Source organism: Chiloscyllium plagiosum, unplaced genomic scaffold (genome assembly GCF_037043375.1).
Source record: "Chiloscyllium plagiosum isolate Xiang-an unplaced genomic scaffold, Cpla_swu_hap1 HiC_scaffold_10, whole genome shotgun sequence".
NCBI classification, from domain to species: Eukaryota; Metazoa; Chordata; class Chondrichthyes; order Orectolobiformes; family Hemiscylliidae; genus Chiloscyllium; species Chiloscyllium plagiosum.
The window spans coordinates 100,769,308-100,792,358 of record NW_028270148.1 but is presented as its reverse complement, the minus strand read 5'-3'; the positions used below and the strand labels follow the sequence as shown (position 1 = coordinate 100,792,358).

The following is a 23,051-nucleotide window of genomic DNA, read 5'->3' as shown; positions in this document are numbered from 1 at the left end:
ATTTGGGAATATAGGTGTGAATTCCCTCCTAGCAGTTGGTAGAATTTAAATTGAATTAATTCATGAAATCCAGAATTCAAGAACTAGTCTCAGTCACGGTGACCATGCAACTGTCGTCAATTATTGTGAAAGACCCATTTGGTTCATTGATGTCCTTTTAGGGAAAGAAATCTGCTGTCCTTACCTAGTCTGGTCTATATGTGACTCCAAACCCAAGCAATGTGGTTGACTTTTAAATGCTCTCTGAAATGGCCGAGCAAGCCACTCTGTTCTGGACCAATTAACAAACTTTGTCTTTGCCAGCAGCATCCACATTCATGAGTTTTAAAAAAACCTATCACTGTAATTCAACTCGCATCCTAACCAGTTATACATCCAGATCTATTATGAAGGTGCTAATCAATAAGACATCACTTGTTGCACTGTCACTTGGTTCCACTGAAATACCACTACAGTAATTATGCCCTGTTTCTTAGAAAGCAGCAGATAATTGTAAAGATATTGCCAAGAGCCTGCTGCCCATCTCTAGGTGATCTTGGGGAAGTTAGGAGTCAGCCATGTTGTGTGGGATTGGAATCATGTACAGGCCAGATCTGGCACGTTTGGCAGAAACACTTTACAAAACATTATTAGGGAGCCAGTTGGCTTATTACCTCGATTTAGCAACTTCTCAAGGTCTCTTTCTGGGAGCAGACAAATGACCAGATTTATCCCAGGACCTGCCCTTTGAACCCAGAATCTATCTAACCCAGGGTTACGATTCCAATAATACAACTTGCCTCACTATCCTGTTATCAATAATCTTTCATGGCTTGTTAAAAATAAAAAAAAGACCTACATTCACGTAACGTTTTTTATAGTCACCAGACATTTTAAAAACATGTTACAGACAATGAAGTATGTTTTGAAGTGTAGAAGCTGTTATAATGTAGGACAGCCAATTCGTGCACAGCAAGCTCCCACAAACAGCCATGTGATAATGTTGAGGATCTATTTTTGTGATTCTGATTGCGAGATATATATTGGCCAGGGCCCCAGGAAAATAATCACAGAGTCATAGAGTTACACAGCATGGAAGTGGGGCAGCACGGTGGCTCTGTGGTTAGCACTGCTGCCTCACAGTGCCAGGGACCCAGGTACAATCCCAGCCTCAGGTTACTTTCTGTGTGCAGACATTCTCCCCGTGTCTGCAAGGGTTTCCTCTGGGTGCTCCAGTTTCCTTCCATACTCCAAAAATGTGTAGGTTAGGTGGATTGGCCATGCTAAATTGCCCGCAGTGTTCAGGGATGTGTAGGTTAGGTGAATTGGCCGTGCTAAATTGCCCGTAGTGTTCAGGGATGTGTAGGTTAGGTGAATTGGCCTTGATAAATTGCCCGTAGTGTTCAGGGATGTGTAGGTTAGGTGAATTGGCCGTGCTAAATTGCCCGTAGTGTTCAGGGATGTGTAGGTTAGGCACATGAGCCAGGGAAATGTAAGGGAATGGGTTTGGGTGGGATACTCTTCGGAGGGTCGGAGCCCTTGTTGGGCCAAAGGGCTTGCATCCACAATGTAAGGATTCTGTCCAACTCGTCCATGCTGACCAGATATCCTGGATTAATCTAGTCCCATTTGCCAGCATTTGGCCCATATCCCTCTAAACCTTCCTATTTATGTCCCCATCCAGGTGCCTTTTGTACCAGCTTCCACCACCTCCTCTGACAGCTCATTCCGCTCTCTGCATGAAAAGGTTGTCCCTTAGGTCCCTTTTAAATGTTTTCCCTTTCAACTCAAATTTATGCCTTCATGCTTGGGACTCACCTACCCTGGGGAAGAGATCTTGGCTATTTACCCTATCCATGCCTCTCATGATTTTATAAGCCTCGATAAGGTCACCCCTCAGCTTCTGACACTCCAGGGAAAACGGCCCCAGCCTGTTCACCCTCTCCCTGTAGCTCAAACCCTCTAACCCCAGCAACATCCTCGTAAATCTTTTCTGAACCCTTTCAAGTTTCACAACATCTTTTCTATAGCAGGGAGACTACAATTGAATGCAGTGTTCCAAAAGTGTACAGCCGCAATGTGACATCTATACTCCCCATAACATAACTCCTATACTCAATGCACAGACCAATAAAGGCATTTGTACGAAACACCACCTTCACTACCCTGTCTACCCGTGAGTCCACCGATAAAGAACTATGAACTCGTACCCCAAGGTCTCTTTGATGGCAACATCTCCAGGACCCTAACATTAACTATATAAGTCCTGCCCTGATTTGCTTTACCAAAACACAACGCCTCACATTTATTCAAATTCTCTTTTTTAAAATAGTGCCTTAGGATCTCTTAAATCCAGCAAAGCAAGCAAGTGGGACCTCTTTAAAATTTCGTCCAAACAATCAACACTTGTGACAGTGTGACTCTCCCTCAGTGCTGTACCGGAGTGTCAGTCTGATTTGTTGTTCCGAATCACTTGAAAGGGGACTTGAACCCAGAACGTCAGATTTCAGAATTCTTAATACCCACTTACAGTTTGAACTTACCATGCGGTGCACTGACTGTTGACAACCTTTCACTGTTACCTTTGAATCACTTTGGTTTTTCCAGGTTTTGTGTAAGGAAGCAGCTCTGGATCAGGCCGCGGGCTTTAGGATCACTGTGCTCAGTTTGGAGACCTTGGCAATTCTGGTCCAGCAGGGAGAAGGCATTCTCTCGAACCCTCATCATGTGACGCTTGCGTTTAATGCTTTGTTGTGTGTTCCACTCGACCATTTTCAGCTGGATGAGTATGGATCTATTTTTCGAGCCATCCAGGAGGTGCTGTTTGCTATAGTGCAGTCTCAGACTAAGGTAAGCTGGTGCTACTGGGTGTAATAAGGGTCCTCTTCTCAATGCCTGTTCCAAACTAGTCTGCTGACCCCTGCACTGGAGGATGCAGCTACAGGATGGGACTGCCTCCTTTTCTGACCTTGCCAGTCAGATTTTGTCCTGATTGTCTTGCCTTGCACTGTGCCTGATGAGGTGGTGAGACAGCAAATTTCGAGTGTGGCCTGGATAAGTTACTGTGGGCTGCATTAGTCAACGAGGAGGACTGTAGATGCTGGAGACCAGAGTCAAAACCAGGACCTTTGCCTTACCTCAATAGAAGGGAAAAAGATGTGATCACTAGACACCTGGTTGATAATGATCTGATTGGACATCAAGAGCAAGCATTAGTGAATGGGAAATTGTATTTCGAAGTTTCTTGGAAGTTTTGATGATATTACTAACAAAGTTGAAAAGGGAGAGCCAATGGATGTAGTATATGTAGACTCCATGTCCTACTCCTGTTCCTATGTTCCTGTCCACCAACGGGTTTGAAGATGGGGTATGTGGAGCTCATTAATGCCAATGTGCCGACCCTTGTCCACACCTAAGTACCAGCAGCTCCTACAGTTTCAGTGCGCCAAATGAGGCCATTAAATGGACAATTAACTGTGAACCTGTGTCAGGAGAGGCCTGTGCTGAGGGCCTAGCCTTTTTCAGGATGGTGGTAGAGAGGGCTGTTACCTCCTTTACTGGAATCTATCAGAGTCCACCCCCCACCCCTTTTGATGGGATTAAAGAATTGGTAGATGTTAGCATACCATCATCCCGTTATAGAAAGTCCACTGACAGTTAAAGCTACAGTGAACTGGTGGTTAAAGGTATAGTACACTGTTGCATTCAGTTTTCTATTATACTTTCACTTTATTTAAAATTAGGGTGACTTTAAAAATATAATATTTCATGATCATGTTTGCTGTTTGATTTTGCACTTCAGTGGGACTTCCCAAACACATTTTTCATCGTGACCTCTTTTCAATGCTCAGTATCACCTAGAGCTGAGTGTGTGACGGGAGTACAGAGGGGTCACCTGTGGAGGGGGAGAGGGGAGATGCTTTTGTGAGGGGTTGAGTGAGAGAAATGCCTGTATGGAATGGGGGTGGGGCTATTGTGCCTGTGGGGATAGGAGATTTAAGATGTCTGCTGGGTGATGAATGACTGTGGACAGGTTGAGGGGATTGAAAAGAGCTGTGATGGAGGCAGTGGGATATGTTTACTCCCAGGGTTTTTCCGGGGGAATTTTAGGACAGGATTGACGATCAAGCAGTTGAGTCAAACATAATATTTTTAAAAACTGCAATGCTTTAAAGGAGCTCAGACAGCCATTTGTACATCGAATGATGTGACCCCCTAATATTTTGGCAACTGATCCCTCGAAGGGTTATGACCTTAGGAAGCCTTGCTCTACAGGGTTAAAAATCACACAACACCAGGTGAGAGTCCAACAGGTTTATTTGGAAGCATCACTCCGAAAGCTAGTGCTTCCAAATGAACCTGTTGGATTATAACCTGGTGTTGTGCGATTTTTAACTTTGTCCACCCCAGTCCAACACCAGCTCCTCCAAATCATTGCTCTACAGGAACCTTGGTTCTTAAAAAAAAACTGCTAATGAAAATCCTTTTACGTGGAACAGAGGGCAACTTTATTTACATGGGTCGTGGGAAATACAGGGTTACAGGGGTAGGATGGGGGTGGATCTGGGTGGGATGCCCTTTCAAGGGTTGGTGTGGACTTGATGGGCCAAATGGCCTGCTTCCACACTGTAGGGATTCTGTGACATGAGGGGCTGATTACTGTGACATTCTTGTCCTCCTTTGCGTTCACTGGAAAAAACTAGCTCTAACTTTACATGTGACTGGTGGAGCTGACTGTATCAGACAGCTGGCTCTCGGCCAGATTCACCCGACATGGCCGTCTTCATCTGGGACCCTACTGATCTGGGATTAACAGGACACCTGGAGAGAATGCGGGACTGGCTCAATATTAACTGAAGGGTGTGGCATTTTTGAAAAGGGGAGTATTTTTGGAATGGTCTGCCTTTAATTATTACTTGTTGCCCTAATGGAAGTATTATCATTCACTGGGATCCTTTGCATTGGTCCACAGGTTTTGTTTAATGCAGCACCTACTTTCTTCAAGTGCTTTAACCGGCTGGTGCTTTCAGTTATGCATAAAGGGCGTCAGAAATGTGTTGGCGATAAAGGTCAGTGCGGAACAAATTTGTCCTGAATTGTTTCACTTGTTCTTTTATTCATTCATGGGATCTGGGCATCACTGCCTGGGCCAGCCTTTATTGCCCATCCCTATTTGCACTTGAGAAGGTGGTGGTGAGCTGCCTTATTGAACCACAGTTGCTATTGACAATCAACACGTGCTGTAGATAGATTGGCATATGTGAGCTCCAGGATTTTGACCCATAGACACCGAAGGAACAGTCATACATTACCAAGTCAGGATGGCAAGTGGCAAGCCCTTTGGCCCAATAGTGGATTTGTAGGTGGTGTTGTATCAGCGGCCCTTGTCCTTTCAGAGGATAATGTTTGTGGGTTTGGAGGTTGCTGTCGGAGGAGCCTTAGAGAATGTCTGCAGTGCATCTTGTATATGGTAACGTTGAGCATTGGTAATGGAGGAGTGAATGTTTGTGGACGTGGTGCCAAACAAGTGGACCTGCTTTTCCTGGATGATGTCAGTCTTCCTCAGTATTTTTGGAGCTGCACTTCTCTAACCAAGTGGAGAGTATTCCACAGTCCTGATTTGTGCCTTGTAAATAGTGGATAGCCTTTAGGGAGTCAGGTGGTGAGTCATTCACTGAAGGACCTCTAGCCTCTGACCTACTGTTGTAGCTACAGTATTTATATGGCTAGTTCAGTTTAGATCCAGGTCAATAGTAATCCCCAAGATGTTGATGATGGGAGATTCAGCAATGATAGTGCCGTTGAACATCAAGAATGATTGATTGTTAGCAGCTTGCTTGTAGGAGATGACCTTTGCCCGGCACTTGTGCAGTCCAAATGTTACTTGCTACTTATCAGCCCAAGCCTGGATATTGTCCAGATCTTGTTGCATCTGGACATGGACAATGTCAGTATCTGAAGAATCGCGGATGACGTTGAATATTGTGCAGTCATTGACAAACATCCCCACTTCTCTCCTTGACGATGTAGGAAAGGTCCTTGGTGAAGTACCTGAAGGACACTACCTTGAGGAACTCCTACAATGATATCGTGGAGCTGAGATGTCTGGTCTCTAACATCCACAACCATCTTCCTAAATGCCACATATTAACCAGCAAAGATTTTTCGTCCTGATTCCCATTGACTCCACCCTTGATAGGGCTCCTTGACGCCACATTTGACCAAATATAGTCTTGGTTACAAAGGCAGTCATTCTTACCTCATCTCTCGAGTTCAGCTCTTTCGACCATGTTTGAAGGAAGGCTGTAATGAGGTTAGGAGAAGCAAACCCTGGTAGAACCCAGCCTAAGCCTCAGTCTGCAGGTTATTGGTGATGGTAGTGTTTGGGATGAAGATATGTGATGCATCATGATGAAGACACTACATTGAGTTGCCTCTATAATGCATTGAATTGGCAGCCTATGGTCAGAGTATGAGTACAGGAGTTGGGAGGTCATGTTGCAGCTGTACAGGACATTGGTTAGGCCACTGTTGGAATATTGCATGCAATTCTGGTCTCCTCCCTATAGGAAAGATGTTGTGAAACTTGAAAGGGTTCAGAAAAGATTTACAAGGATGTTGCCAGGGTTGGAGGATCTGAGCTACAGGGAGAGGCCGAACAGGCTGGGGCTGATTTCCCTGGAGCATCGGAGGCTGAGGGGTGACCTTATAGAGGTTTACAAAATTATGAGGGGCATGGATAGGATAAATAGGCAAAGTCTTTTCCCTGGGGTTGGGAAGTCCAGAACTAGAGGGCATAGGTTTAGGGTGAGAGGGGAAAGATATAAAAGAAACCTAAGGGGCAACTCTTTCATGCAGAGGGTGGTACGTGTATGGAATGAGCTGCCAGAGGATGTGGTGGAGGCTGGTACAATTGCAAGATTTAAGAGGCATTTGGATGGGTATATGAATAGGAAGGGATTGGAGGGATATGGGCCGGGTGCTGGCAGGTGGGACTAGATTAGGTTGGGATATCTGGTCGGCATGGATGGGTTGGACCCATCCATGCCATACATCTCTATGACTCTATGTTGGCACCCATGGCAAGGCCAGCATTTTTTACCCATCCCTAAGTGCTCTGAACTGAGTGGTTTCATCAGTCTTTTCCCAAGTTGTTAAGGTGTCAGCCACATTACTATGAAGCGAGAGTTATCTATAGGCCAGAACAGTAAGTATAATAGCTTTGTGAATCAGGTTTCATGACCATTGATGATAGTCTTGTGGTCACTGTCACTGACACTTATTTCATTAGCTGACAATCATGTGTTGAATTAGACAGGAAAAGACTTTCATAGAGATTTAAAAGGGTTTTTATTTTGAATCAATAGTTTAGCACAAATTTTAGTGTCCACTCTGGTGCCTGAATTTGCAAACTTTTGAATAACAGATTCATATACTGAGGCATAGAGGAATACCATTAACACACTTTTAAAGCATGTGCTATTGAAATGTCACATAAAGCAACTTGCATTTATTTTTAAAAAAAGCAAAATGTAACCTTTGCTGGAAATTTGAAATTAAAAACAAGAAATTCTCTAAGTGTAGGTCAGGCACCATCTACAGAGAGAAAAAGGAGTTAAAATTTTGTCAAGAGCTCCTGCTTTATCTGTTAAGTGTTTGCAGCATTTTCTGTTTGTACTGCATTTATAAATCATCTTCAGCATAGTAAATTAGTCTCAAGGCATTTCGAGGACCATATTCAGAGTAAATGTGACATTGTGCCACAAATTGATCTACTAGGGGCAGGTGACCCAAAGCACGTTCAAAGAGATGGATTTTAAGGGCTGTCTGCATGGAAGGTTGAAAGATTGAGAGGTTTAAGGTGAAAATTCCAAAGCTTATGGCCAAGGCAGCTGAGGATGTAAGAGAAATTAAAATTGGTGATACAATCAAGATTGGGAGTGGAGGGATAGCAGGTCTCTGAAAGTTGTAGAAATGCATGGACTGGTTGGACTGAAGGGTCTCTTTCCTTGCTGCATAACTAAGTGGCAAAGGGAGGAGTGAGACCATGTTTTCAACAAGCAGTAACTGCACCTCCTGCAGTAAAGAAAAACAAACTTAGCAGTGCCTTGTAGGAAATTACAGGCCAAGACCCAAAAGATCTCTGCCTTCACCATCACATACTCCACTGCAGATTCCTGCTCCCAATTGTGGTACCAATCTGTCCACACCAAATGTGCATCCTCATGGGTAATCCCTGATTAACCTTCCATCCCTGGATTACCAGTTCTGAGCGACAACTTGCAACCGGAAAGGTCTAAACCGAGAAGGGGAAGGTCTATTTCAACCCAAGCCTACCCACTCCTCAACCCACTAGCAATCTGCCATCTCTCACACCACGCCAGATGTACCACGCCAAAGAGTAACAGCCCATGATCTTTGCCAGGAGAAAACCTCGCTGCAGAAATCATTCTCTCATCATCGACCTCACTGCTGTCCCACCCAGCTTTGATCTGCCAATGTGGCAGTGGCAGTGGTCCCCCTTGAATAGTTTCCAGAGTGGCCAAGGCATGTGTGCAATGACCCAGCATCAAGGGGCTCACTAAGAGCATCCAGATTGCAGGCTGTGCTGCAGTCCAAACATCATCTCACATCAAGGAGTCCATTAATGAAATGTGAAGGTGGGTTTAAAGAGCTCCTTTTGGCCACAGTCCAGACTATTGCTTGGCTTTGTGACATGCTAAATAAATAGACATTCAAATGCACAAGTTTTCAACAAGCATTTAAACCTTAAACATCAATCATAAGCTCTCTAAACTTTAGTATTTTTCATAAATTTTTGTTCAATTACTTTGCAAAATACTTCGAGACATAAGTTCGCAAGGCTGAGTGACGCCAGTAGCACTAATTCAATTTCTGCACTGACTGGTTACCATGAAGGATTCTACTTCTCAACCCCTCCCCTCGGCTGAGGCTTGGTGACCCTCGGGTTAAACCACTAGCAACAGTCTCTCTCTCTCTCTCTCTCTCTCTCTCATGGGAGAGTAGCCCTATGGTCTGGCCTTGAAAATAATTAGGAACCTAGTGATGCAGCGGGTTCCTGAAGTGATCTGGGTTTGAAACTAGCTGCTAACATTTTGGCTGAAAAAGTCAGTTCAAGCTGTCCAACTCCATTTGGAGTGAGATATAGGATCACAGCACAAAATGGGTAACTCACAGTGCTGCAACAGACGAGAACCTGACAACGGCTGAACACTTAAGATGAGAAACATTACTCCTCACTTTTGCCATCCTTCCCCTGAACATCAAAAATGATCTTCCAGGTAATCTTGGATAGCTGTGCAGTGCAGTGCAGAGTTGTTGCATCACTGGGTCAATGTTGTGAGAGGGTGAATCAATGAGTATTGTGCCACATAGTATCCCAATTCCTGATGATACAAAATAACAAGGTACTAAAATGGGTAGGACGTTTATATATGCTTCAGTAAGAAGCTGGAGCCCTGGAATCTCTAATGAATGTCCTTTTATTGTAGGTGTGACGAAGATCAGTGAAGTGGTCCTAGAATGTGCACATTTGGTGGAAAGGATGTGCACTCACATTGCGTCAAACGCAGAGAAATTTGCAATGTTCTCCTCCTTTGCAGTGGCAGAGTATGTCAACGAGCTACAAAAGGTAATCACTGCCACCAACCAACTCAACTTGTAATTGCAGGAATTGAGGAAGAAATGAACAATTCAGCTGAGGCTCAGTAAAAGGACCCAAGCAACGGAGTTGGAAGGGAATGGGTTAGAGACCCAACTTCAACACAAATTTGATTTGCAAAAATGATATAATGTGGCAGCCCATTTTGACCAGAGCAAATTCCCAAAACCATTCCACATCACCACTGTGGCAGTTTACCTTTAATCCGAGAGTGTTGGTGGGAATCATAGCTTCAACCATTTCTTCAGCCAGTGCCTAATTCCGTGCTTCACAAAAGACCAAGCTGGAAAGGAAACCCAGCTCTTTCAAACCCAAACCTCTGTCCAACTTGAGGCAGTGTCGCATTTTCATTGCCCCAGTTGAGATCAGCCAAGAAAACATGGTTTAGTGACCTTCCTGCTCAGCATGCTTTTAAAAGATATGAAAATATTATAATGATCACGTTTATAGTGTTATTTTGAGGGATAAATTTCCTTGCTTCAAAGATCTTTTATGAAAGGGCAGATAATGACTTAACATCTCATTGGAAAGACAGAATCACAGGAAGCGCAACTCTCCTTCAGCGGCGTCAGCCTCATTTCTGTCCTTGAACGGGACTTGACCGCACAGTCTTCCAATAGCAGATGATGCCAGTAGAACTAAGACCATGTAGCATCCTGTTGTATTATACTATAGTGTGTCAGGAATATGGCTTGTGCCTGTGACTCTTGACCTATTCTCAATTCTCCTGCCAACCAACCATGAAGTAAGTCATAAACATAATGGAAAAGGCAAGCTCAGGAGGGATGAAACCTACTGTTGCTCTCAGCAGTCAGTTGTGATCCCTACAATCCTAGCTCCTACACATTGGAGACTTTCACAAGCAGAGCCAGTGGACCTATGGAGTGTGATGGAGCTGAAGCCATACAGATTGTTGGTTCAAATTGGCATACATTGCAAACATCTCCCATTGGGGGCACAATGCTAAAGTTACCAATAAAATAGCAGCTACTCATCTCCAAAGTTGGTTAGTGACAAAAAAAACTGCAGATGCTGGAATCCAAGGTGTCCAAAAGCACACCTCATATTTTCTTAATATTGTTAAGCTTCAGTGAAAGGTTCTTACATCTGTTGTTTTTATTTTGAAGGGGTTCCTACCAGGCTGTCATTTTCTTTTATTTTCAGGTCACCCTCAACACAGATGTGAAAAGACATTTGACGGTGGGAATCTATCATCTCCTGGATCTAGTCACAGAGAGCGATCTCCGGTTCCTCAATACATCATTACAGACAGGCGTGAGGGAAGTGTTTAAGGAGTTGTACAACGATTACACACACTACCACAAGAGTAAAAAACAAGGCGAGGAAAAATACACAGCCTGAACTGCAAGGAACAAGCCACCTTTTGCTCTGCAGATTTCCACCTCTTCCGTCTTGCCTACCAAGGCCCTAACCACTGTGGTAGTTCACCTTTAACCTGAGAGTGTTGGTGGGAATCTCAGATTTAACCATTTCTTCAGCCCAGTGCCTATTTCTGTGCTGCAAAAGGTCAACCTGGAAGGAAACCCAGCTATTTCAAGCCCAAACGTCTGTCCAACTGAGGCTACGTCACCAGTTTTAATTGCCCCAGTTGAAATCAGCCAAAATATGGTTTACCAAGCTTCTCACTCAGCATGCTTTTAAACAATATGAAAATAACTGTGATACGATGAGGCAACTCCTCCCTCACCACTCCATAAAACGGGGTAGTTCACTGGCAGTGTGGATTAGCCATCAAGTTCAAAGGCTCCTCACCATATCTGGGTGGAGGTTGCTAGAGCTGCTTGATGTCAAAATAAGGAAAATGCTCCCTGATGGCAAGGGCAGTTATATCCACTTACCTTCTGAAGATTTTTGTCCATATTTGGCCTAAGGCTGTACCAGTCTTAGGAGAACCCAAACTGAGTGTCAATAAGCAGGTTCTTATTGAATAAGAGCTGACAACAACGTGTGTCACAGAGCTGCTGATCAAGAGCAGACAAACTGGTAATTAACAAATTGTGCAGATAGTTTGGTCTGTCACAAATATTGTTTGGTTCTGCTAAATTAAGATTTACAGATTTGAAAGACTGGACTGAAAAGGCCTGTTGATCCAAAAGAGAGACAGTGTAAACTCATTAATAGGCAGCTTGTCCAAATGGACCAATTAGCTCCTTGTGGACTGATTAGAGTTCATTTATATTGTATTGGTTAATATTGCTTTATTGCTGTTGTATCTTAGTTTATTTGTAAACATACTTGGGACAATTTAACCTTGGAGGCTAATATTCTTACAATTATGTTCCTTACTATAATTAGTCCAGTTCTAATTAAGTGTGGTGAAGTGTACCGACCATCCCGTTATCCCAGACCCCTGCACCTTAGTATACTTGGCCTAAGAAAAATATCTATTAGCTTTAGCTTTGAAATTCTCAATCTGCCTTCAAATGTTTATGGAACATTTCAGTTCCTGACACAAGCTTTGTTTTTAACATTACGCCTCATTGTACCAGAGGAAATTATTTCTCATGCACCCTTTCAACTTCTTTACTCATAAATGTTTGAAATCAGCTCTTGATCTTCTAGTAGGGGAAAATGAGACTAATCTATGCAACCCATCCTCAAATTAACCCTTTCAACTAAAGCTGTTTCCCCTTCTCTTTTCCCACTCAATCTCTCTCTGACTAGCTGAGACATTTACGATCTATAGATCTTGGTTTTATTTCCAGCTTTGTTTTTTAACAGTACTTTCTTTTATCCATATTTCACTGTTCCCTCATGGTTATTGGGTCATACTACATGAACTGCACCATTCAAGGTGACTTATCACCTCTATAAGAACAATTAGGCTGCATTTTGTTTGGACAGGACCAGCAAACTCCAGACAGCAACGAGACTGCAGTCAAAGTATTATGTCCAATAGTCTGAGGGATGGCATAACTACTGGTGTAAGATGGAAGGAAATCAAGGCATTCAAGCCAAGACAGATCACAGATATCATGCAGGACTAAGATGCTGGCAGCCTGGCTGTGCAAATAGCAGCAGGACTTCAGGCCTGTCAGCACTTCGCCAACGCCATACCTTCCTCGATTCCAACATCAATTAACTATTTTAACCAATTCGTGTGTTGTTTCATAGATGGAGTATTTGATCTGTTGGTTTTCAGCCTCTCCGATCAGCACCATACTTAATATGTATTCAATTCAAGGTTTAAGTCCTCACTTAAATTGATGTTCCTTAAACTTATGACTTCAAAGAGAAATTTTGAGTGAGCATTATTTACTCATAGGAATCAAAATAAAAACCAAAAGTTTGGATCCTTCAGATATTTCCCCCACGGAGAAAAGCACAAGTTGAAATACCGTACCATACACTCCATTCCTAGTTGAAAAAGAAAAACTTGCCAAATATAAAACTTACTTGGAGCTGCTGGAGCTACTTAAACTGACTAACGAGACAGAGCTCAAGTGTCAGTGAGAGTACAGCAATGATGGGGAACCCAGGGCCTAAGTTAAGAACAGAGGGTGAGGAGGGCAGCCTGGTGAGGAAAGTAATTTAATAGAATGCAGAGAACAAGTACTCTGTGGTGAATGACACTGAAGTGAAACTGACAATGTCACTATATTACAACATTAAAGCAAATCGATATTAGGCAGGCTAAGCCAGGACTTACTCTACAGAAATAACCCTACAGGACAAAAAAAAAGTGAGGGGAGACTGATGGGATCCATCCTGCTTGGAGTAACATTCAAGTAAATTTAGAAACTATGTGCTAAAAGCAATGAAAATAATCAAGAAAAGAATTAAACTTTAATTGTTTTTAAAAATAGATAATAAAAACACTACAGTTAGTGACAAAATTCAGATTACACATCAGATAGCAGGAAATCTAAATCATAAGACCATTTTGGTGTGTGTAGCCCTTTATTAGCAACTAAACAAAAAAACCTTATACAATGTTGGCAGCAGCTGTTTGCACTGCAGCTTATATCTTGAGTAACTATGGTTTGAGATTATAAATGCAACTGATGGGAATATGAACGGTACACTCTCACCCACACCTGCAGATCTATCTGTAAGCAAATAAGTGTCTACACTTTTATACGTCGCCATTGGCCACCTTAACACTAGGTCACGTCATCCAGTACCGCACTTCAGCTTAAAGAAAACACAAAGAAAGCACGTCAGTCAAAACTATGAGGGACTACACCTCAAGAAAGTTCAAAAGTTCAACATTAGATAGCTCCAAATAATGGAGGTATGTCTTTAAGGGAAGGCTGGGACCAGGAGACCGAGGATGCAGTGGCTTTCCTGAGTAGCGATGATTCAGTGGACCATCAAAGTACCCGCGGCATAGCTAACGGAGCTATCCTCCCAGTTTTTGCATTGACTTGATTGGGCATAGTTTAGGAAGGAAAACGCCATGTTCATTCCACTCTTCCTCAATTCTGCCACAGCCTGAAAGACAGAAGAAGATGGTCCCATCAGCAAACTCTAAGAGGGCACAGAGAGACCAGGAAAGACAGATACTGGCTGCAGGTGTTCACTGGTGCTTTTTGACAACAAACCTATCGATACTATGAACCATTTCCGCTAACCTTAGCCACACAATGGTCTGATCAGCAAGTACAGGAATGGTTTCTCTCATGCTCCGGGTAGTTAGTAGATTCATAGTGGCAGAGAGATGGAGTTGCTTTAGGATCTGATTTTTCTTGTGTTTTTTCATGTCAATCGAAAAAACTAAACACCGAGCTGCTAACACCCTCTACCCATTTTAATAACTTTGAATGTTTCCCAGAATTATTGGAAAAGGAATGGGTTAATGCAATGGGAGCTGCAGCATGACTACAATCTTTGACTGTGCACTCACATTTGTTACAACCACTTTTAGCTTCTGCTTGTGATAAAATAAATGGAAATGATGACAGCGGTTAGGAACCTGGAACAATTACCTCTTTGGACTCCCAATTGATTCACTTAGCCTTTAAGACACATGCAGCTGTAATGTTTATATTCTCAGTAGGCTGAACACAAACATAAAACCCAAATGTATGAACTTCATTTTTGGATGAGTCTTTCTGGTATGGAATGGCATCTTCACTCAACTCAAGCTTTTTCCAACTCAAAGCAATTAAAATCTGAATGTGCTCTTCCTGTAGTTGATAAACCGGACTCCCCATTACAAAATTTTGGAAATCCACAACTAAAATAACTAAAAGTAGTACTAACTCATCGCAATGTAAAGAATACAGTTAACCACAACTAGCAAAACGGTCTTACAATATAGAGGTCTAAAGGAGAAAAAATAATTAACTGCAGCTTACGTTGAGCAGAACCCCAATTGGGTGGCGACCGCAGATTGTATTGTGGTATTTCTTCAAATAGTTGTTAAATGATACAGCATCTAGTTGTTCAATAATATCCATACCCTGAAAGAAAACAGATCAAGTGGCAGAGAGAGAGAGACTATGTTATGAAACATTTTGTCATCCAATGCAAAAATATCCAAGTTCAGGGAACATTACTAGTCTTGCCACCTTCAGAAACCAGCATGCACCGTGTGAATGTCAGGTCATGAGGAAACACAAGCCAAGCAGATTCAGTGATTGTCATTACGCTAGCAAATTAAATCTTTAAATGTAACCACCGCCATAACTGGAAACTGCTCACTTCCATTCATTTGCTGGCTGAACACCACTTGCACAATTCAAACACCTGGCCATTTCGTTACTTCAAGAAAACTGTGAAAATATTGAATGCAGGATGGTGACTCTTCTTTCTAATTCATTTTTTCACGCCCAAATTTGTTGCCCTCCTGAATTGCCCGGACAACAGTTAAAAGTTAAGCACATTGCTTTGGGCCTGGAGTCCTATATAGGCCAGACCAGTTTAGGATGAAAGTTTCCTTCCCTAAATGACATTAACAATTAGCTGATTATCCAACTCTTTTGATTCTATACCTCTATAAATAATTAAATTTGAATTGATTTGATTTATTGTTGTTACATGTACAGAGATACACTGAAGAGTGTTGTTTTGCATGCTGTGCAGGCTGATCGTGTCATACAAAGTGCATCAGGGTAGCAGAACAGAGTGCAGAATAGTGTTATAGCCAGAGAGAAGATGCAGAGAGAGAGAGAGCGCAATATAAACATTAACATTGGAGAGGTCCACTCAAAAGTATGATAAAAGCAGGAAAGAAGCTGTTCTTCAATCTGTTTGTAAGTGTATTCAAAAATGTATATCTTCTGCCCAATGGAAGAGGATGGAAGATAGTATAACTGGAGTGGGAGAGATCTTTGATTATGTTGGTTGCTTTCCCAAGGCTGCAGGAAGTATAGATGGAGTCAATGGATGGGACGCTGGTTTGCATAATGGACTGGGCTGTGCCCACGACTCTGTAGTTTCTATCAGTCCTGGGAAGAACAGCTGCCACACTGTGCTATTATCCATCAAGATAGGATGCTTTCTATGGTGTATGCCAAATTTCCTTAGCTTCCTGAGGAAACAGAGGCATTGTTGTGCTTTATTGACCAGGACAGATTGTTGGTGACCATCACTCCCAGGAACTTGATGCTCTTGACCATCTCCACCTCAGCACCGTTGATACAGACAGGGGCGTGCCCTCCACTCCACTTCCTGAAGTCAATGACCAGCTTCTTCGTTTTGCTGACATCGATGGAGAGTACAGCATCGTGTCTTTACACTATGCTGCTAAATTCTCAATCTCTTTCCTGTACTCCGTCTCATTGTTGTTTGAGATCTGGCCTACAATGGTGGCATCATCAGCAAACTTGTAAACGGAGTTGGGGGCAGAATTCGGCCACACAGTCGTGATTGTAAAAGGAGTACAGTAAGGGGCTTGTGGTGCACCGGTGTTAAGGATTATCATGGAGGTGGTGTTGTCGCCTATTCTTACTAATTGCAGTCTATGAGTCAGAAAGTCGAAGATCCAGTTTATAGTGGTGGGCGAGCGAAGACCTAGGTCTCAGATTCTGGAAATGAATTTATTTGGAATTATGATGTTGAAGGCAGATCTGTAGCCAATAAGGAGCCTGACACAGGCATCCTTGTTATCATAAAAAGTATCTAAGACCTCAGCTCCTCAGATTGCCTCCTCTTTACAGGGAATCCTGTGTCCTCTCATCATTTTGGAAAATATGAATGGTAATAAGCTCCAATAAACTTTGTTAGTAATTGGTAAAGTTGCAGAATGCACAAGGTCTGAGCTACCTATTTTCCTGATAATTAGTGGATCATCTGATACTCTGAATTTTGTTTTTGTAAATTTTCGAATCAAGTTGTTCAGAGATGTTGTTTCACCTCTCTGGAGCAGGTGGGAGTTGAACCTGGGCCTTCCAGTCCAGGGGCAGGTACACTACAACTGCCCCTGCTCATTTCCCCCAAACACTACCAGGCTGACACTCGAGTGCTGTTCACCCGCACCCACCCTGGGCCAAGACTGGTGATGCTATTCTTGACACCACCGGACCCAATCAGGCTGCAACTTGGTCACAAGCCTTGATGTGTCCTCACCAGGCTCAACAGCCACTGTTCTGGTCTCACAAAACTCTCATGCTGATCCTGGTAGCAACCAGACCTGCTCCTCCAATCAGTAGTTTCCCTCCCTCCCAAGCTTGCTGCTCCTCCAATCACATGTACTGTGTCCAGTGCAGCACAAATGGTGGGAGGTCACCCGAGCCTGGGGAAGCTGCTGTGGCTTGCATAGGGGAGATAGAATCTCTGAGGAGCTACTTCTCCAATCACAGTTTATCTTTCCCCCATGACTAGGTGGTGACTCTTCTCAATGTGTTGCCCTAGTGATGACACTTTTGCAGGCATTTTGGGGGCATGAGGAGCAAATTCACTCATTGTCCCATGTATCTTGACTGTTGACGGAAGACTTGAAGGAAATTGATCAAAGAGTCATCAAAATGTTTTCACTGGGGGTCAGACCAAAATTAGAGGTAACAAAGTTCAAATAGTCATGAAATAACTCCCAATTTTTAAAAAAAACAGCAAGAACGATCCAGGGAGTGGCTAGAAATACTCCACTTTGATAATTGAAGCATTTAAGATAAAGCTAGATAAACATGGAGAAAGAAAGAGAAGATTATGCGGATATGGTTAGATGGAGAAGGAAGACAGGAGAACTGTAATAATAAACACTGCCATATGTCAGTTGAACCAAAGGTCCGGTTATTGTACTTAATGTTCTACATTGAAACCATCCATTCAGTGACAAAGGAACTGCCTTGGGCATTTCAGCTTGCAGTTAATTGCCATTTGCAGCAGATAAACAACAAAGTTGGAACAAAATTACAGAAGGAAACTCAGCTAAGGATCTCCTCCCTCAGAGAACATGCCACTTGCCATACCATTTTATCCAAGTGCTGAATCGATCTGTAGATCTCCCCTTGACTCTCATCATAGTGCGTGTATCGAAAACGCTGCCCTGAAAAAAAAACAAAGGTCAGAAATCTGAGGCAGAGGGTCAGGCTTTAAACAGAGTTAGAAACATCATAGTCCTGACACAGAAGAACCTTGTAGTTCAATGGACCTAATGTCCTCCTGCTGTGCTTTCCCACAGTTCGAGAAATAGTGAAGTGGCCCCTGCAAAACGTTTACTGTCAGATTTTGGGCTGTTCCCTTTTAATAAAGGAATTCCATGTACTGAGAGATGTGGCAGTCAGTCAGTAAAACTATTATTAATTCTGTACTGAAATTTGTGGGGTCAGGCAGTGAGGTCAGCAACCTCAAGCCAAAGGAAAACAGTTGAGTAAAAGACCTTGCAAAGGCATTCTTGGCCCTTACTTCTCTGGTTTCTGACATGATTGAAATCTAGAGAGACACATCAGACTAATCAATTCTGCCATTTTTTTTTTACAGAGAATGTTCCCAAACTTCAAGCCTCATTCCAAGTTAACTGCACAAATCGCTCAGTTCCTCCAGCTACGGAACTCAATAACAGCCAAGTGAATTAAGAGATAATATAACAGGATTTAAGAATACTCCAATATCACACCACACCTGAGCAATAAACACATTTGATACATGTCAAATATTGAATGCTGGTTAACATAACAATCCAAATCAAATGATCAATATAGGAGCATCATCCAATTGACCCTGCTCTACCATTAATTGTGATCATCCAACTCAATAACTTGTTCCTGCTTTTCCCCTGTACCCTTTGGTTCTTTAGCCCCAAATGAAACATCCAACACCTTGAGATCATACAACGTTGTGACCTCAACGGCTTACTGTAGTAGTGAATTCCACAGGCTCACTGTGCTCTAGGTGAAGAAATTTCTCCTCACCTCAGTCTTAAATAGTTTGACTCATATCCTTGATCTCTGACCCCTTGGTTTTAGAATTCCCAGTCATCAGGAACATCTTTCGTGCACCCACCCTGTCTAGTCCAGTTAGAATTTTATAGGTTTCTATGATATCCCCCCTCATTCTTCTGACCTCCAATGCACACAATCCTAAATGATCAAATCTCTCCTCATACTTCAAGCCCTGCCATCCCAGGAATCAGTCGAGTAAACCTCCACTGCATTCCCTCTAACAAGAACATTCTTTCTCAGATCAAGAGATCAAAATGACACAATATTCTAGGTGTGGTCTCACCAAAGATCCTGTATAATTGCAGCAAAACATCCCTATTCCTATACCCTAATCCTCTCACTGTTATTGTTGTTACATATTATTTAAAGTTCTGTCTATCGTATATGGGAAGACAATGTTTAAAAAAACTACCTAAATTCGGCTCTGGGCTGCAATGAAATTTTATTTTTAAATAAATAAACCTTTGTTAGTAATGTTAATGGAAGTTGTACTTCAACAAGCACCCTACGTTCAGATATCCAGTAAACCTGTGTTCTGCACCTAGCTGAGAGGACTGTCCTCTACTGCAGACCTAGTTGTCTCATTCTCTACATCAGCTAGATTCAGACCTCAGAGTTTGCCAATTAGTATTGGGTTAGGAATAGTTGGTTGTGTGCAGTCAAGTACTAGGCAGTGATCAGACTGTCATTTAAGAGTCAGTGATCGGACTGTCATATAGCATGGAAACAGACCCTTCGATCCAACCATAATCCCAAACTAAACTAGTCCCACCTGCCTGCGCTTGGCTATTGTCCCTCCATATATTGCTTATTCATGTATTTATCCAATGTCTTTTAAACATTATAACTGTATTTGCATCCATCACTTCCTCTGGAGGTTAATTCCACACATGACCCACTGTGTAAAAAACAGTGCCCCCTTGACTTTTTTAAAAAAAATCTTCCTCCTCTCGCCTTAAAAATGTCAACTATTCTTGAAATCATCCATGTTAGGGAGAAGACACCTGCCATTCACCTTATCTGTACCTCTCATGATTCTATAAACCTCCTTAAGGGCACCCCTCAACCCCCCCCCCCCAATGCTCCAGTGAAAAATGTCCCAGTCTATCTATCCAGAGTTAGAATCAGACTCGAGCCCCAGAGACAAAAAAAAACTAACCACAATCCCATTCAGCTCTCCTGAGCTCCCAGTTGAGTAGAGACACAAAAGAAGGGTCTAATATGCCTGTTACAAGCAAATCACATTCAATTATCCCCTCGTATTAAGTGCTAGAGACAGACTTGAAAACAAACGTACTGCTTGACAAATTATTAAAATATGAGCTGGAAGGTTAAGAATTTTAAAATATATTAATGGGATTGTTGTAATTGTTTAGCTTCATGGTTTATATTAATATTTTAGGTGTAACTTTTAGGTTGGAGATTGAATTGGTCAGATAAATGGAAAAGCCCTCATTAAGAAAGTGATAAAACAACCCTAATGTAAAGGAAGAATAAACACACTAGGTTTAACCTGATTATCCTGAAAGGTCAGATGACAGTCCAAAGAAATTTAAACATTGATCCATCTCCAAGCTTTAAACTGACAGACAGACAACAGTTAAGCAACATAAATCTTTTATGGAGCCAGGTTATGTCTTCTCCAGATGAAAAGCTGAGACAGTTTGTAAACATGCAGGTTTCTTGACGGAGACAGCAGTCCTGGAGAAAGGGCAATTTTACCTATTAGAGATCTAAATTATTCACGCGTTTTGCAGATCAAAGAGCTATGCTGAAGGCAAGATAGTCAACTGACATTTCTATTTGGAACCCCTGAAAGCATACAGAGTTAGGGCAGAAATGGATTGTGGGGCCGAAGTGTCCTTTTTGTTTGATTCAGCTTGCTCAGTCCTCACTGACGTTAGATGCAGATTTGGTTTTTTTTGGCAGGTTGTAGATCACCGAATCAAGGGAGCAAAAGGAGGTATCAGCCAGGCTTGCACATTGAGAAAACACTCACCCAAGAGTTTGTTTCAAAGAATGTGACTGGGGCCTGAGCTCTAATTGAAGACTTGAGAGTTTGCACGAATGGAAACAAAGCTAGAAGATGGGCCTCGCTGAAAGCTACAGTTTTAAAAACGTTGTTCTCACAGTAAAAGGCAGTTATCCCTGTAGCAGCCAGTTTGGTATACGCAGTGAAAAAACAACTGCCAGGAACTGGATAAAGCCGTAGGGGCAGCGGCTGTGGAGAAATTAAGGGGACTTAGAAAATCATTGGGAATCGGAGACGTTTCCGATGTTCAAATCCTGAAGAAAGGATGCATAAAGCTCACACAAACTGAAGGGGAAAAGTCATGTGGCTTTTAAATAAAATTACAGGTTTGCTGAGCCAAGCTCTAATGGCAGGATCCCCAAGAAAATCCATACCTCTCATTATAGTTGGAACATTGAAAAGAAATCCAAGTGATTTCTGAAGACTGTGGTGATCCTTTGGGTTGGTGCCAGATAAATGAACTTCAAGATTTTATAGCAAGGGTAATCTTGGGGGTTGGGTAGTAAAAGTAAAACTGGATTCATATCACAGTTACATTGGTAGTGCGTGCTCTTGTTTAATTTTCTTTGCATGTACAATAAAGCTTGTTTTTGTTTAAAAACATGAAAACTTGTAGTTCAGCTCCACCAGTTAATTACTGGGTGTTTGAATTTCTCTGAATGTCAGTACTCCCAACTAGGATTGCAACAGATTACTAAAATATCAGACAAAAATATTTCTGAAGACATCTGGAAGTCTTTTGATGTAAAGACCAAAAAGGCAACAAAATACCCTCAATATTTATAAACAGCACTAGCTAAAATAAACACTTTTTCCATGCTGTATATTTATATACAAGCACAGAAAGTAGGGGTGGAGCACTGAGCTTTTAATGGCACTGCCATCCTAACAGAGTCCAACTTAGCCCTCAAAGTTTGGACTCATTCTGTATTCAGCTTCTGAATTTACCTTCTAATGAATTTGACTCTATTGATTTAAAGAGAATAGTGTAAATATGGGAGCACACTACGTGGCCTGAGGATATGTAACACAAGTTTGTGATTGGACGTGTATGCATGAATGCACTGATGTATTTATGCATGTGCGTGTGCACCTGTGTATGCACATACACTGTGAAGCTGTTGTTTAGGATGAAGTTTGGACACAGATTAACCAGAAATCTTGAAGCAGGGAGGGTTGCTTAATGACAAAATTACGAAGAAAAAAAATGCCCCTCCTCAGATTCCTTCCAAAAGTACCAATTCGATTTAAACTCGTACATACCCCAGTGACAGAAATCTGATGAAATCACAAAGAGGTTTAGAGGATCAGCTAGGTATTTACTGAAGAGCTCCCCGTACATCTGTTCTTTGGAATCACTCAGGGCTCCAACCAAAACGGGAACAATGGTTAACTCATCTTTTTGGCTGGTTAAAAACAGAGACAGTCAGTTCAGAAAGCCATAAAAAATGAAATAAACAATCAGAAGTGAAAAATATCGCCTCAGCTTTGGTCTAAACTGTCTTGGATTACTCACCCACTTCTGCTTCACCAGCCGTGGCTCATTTGGTTGTACCCCGAGCTACCACAAGATCACCTGCTCAAGTTCCACTCCAGAGACCGGAGCACAGGTTTGTCACTGCAGGTCATTACTGAGGGGACATGGCACTGTCAGGGGTGTGGTCTATTGTACAGAAGTTTCAACTGGGACTCCCTCTTAAGTATGAGTCAATGATTCCACAGAAATTTGAAGAGTAGGAGGAGCTCAGCCGACTACTTTGGCTAAAATTTCTATTCAACAGACAATCAAAACAGATGATCTGGTCATTTGTCACACTGCTGCCTCTGGGATCAGCTGGCAGATTTCCTTAGATTGCAATAGTGGCTATACTCCAAAATTGCTTCGTTGGCTGCTGGGCATTTTTTGGATGCAGAGGATGACGTCTTTCATTGTCTCGACGTACTTTAACTGAAGACTACTAACCTTGACTGAATACTCCATGGCAAGTGCAATTGTGATCCATGAACAGCC

The 23,051-nt window shown here is 42.4% G+C and overlaps 2 protein-coding genes across 2 annotated transcripts in view; one reads left to right on the top strand and one right to left on the bottom strand.

The window, feature by feature from the left end:
• Positions 1-13,301, top strand: part of urb2 (URB2 ribosome biogenesis homolog) — a 35,064-nt gene extending 21,763 nt beyond the window's left edge. The window contains exons 7-10 of the mRNA XM_043696514.2: positions 2,587-2,829; positions 4,952-5,048; positions 9,492-9,631; positions 10,826-13,301. Of these exons, the coding sequence (XP_043552449.2) occupies positions 2,587-2,829; positions 4,952-5,048; positions 9,492-9,631; positions 10,826-11,023 (678 nt within the window). The 3' untranslated portion in view covers positions 11,024-13,301. The remainder of the gene's footprint in view (positions 1-2,586; positions 2,830-4,951; positions 5,049-9,491; positions 9,632-10,825) is intronic.
• Positions 13,302-13,449: 148 nt separating this feature from the next.
• The window catches only part of memo1 (mediator of cell motility 1), a 49,907-nt gene continuing 40,305 nt past the window's right edge, over positions 13,450-23,051 (bottom strand). Inside the window, exons 6-9 of the mRNA XM_087991601.1 lie at positions 22,304-22,446; positions 18,037-18,113; positions 14,983-15,087; positions 13,450-14,116 (exon numbers count right to left, since the gene is read on the bottom strand). Of these exons, the coding sequence (XP_087847727.1) occupies positions 13,985-14,116; positions 14,983-15,087; positions 18,037-18,113; positions 22,304-22,446 (457 nt within the window). The 3' untranslated portion in view covers positions 13,450-13,984. The remainder of the gene's footprint in view (positions 14,117-14,982; positions 15,088-18,036; positions 18,114-22,303; positions 22,447-23,051) is intronic.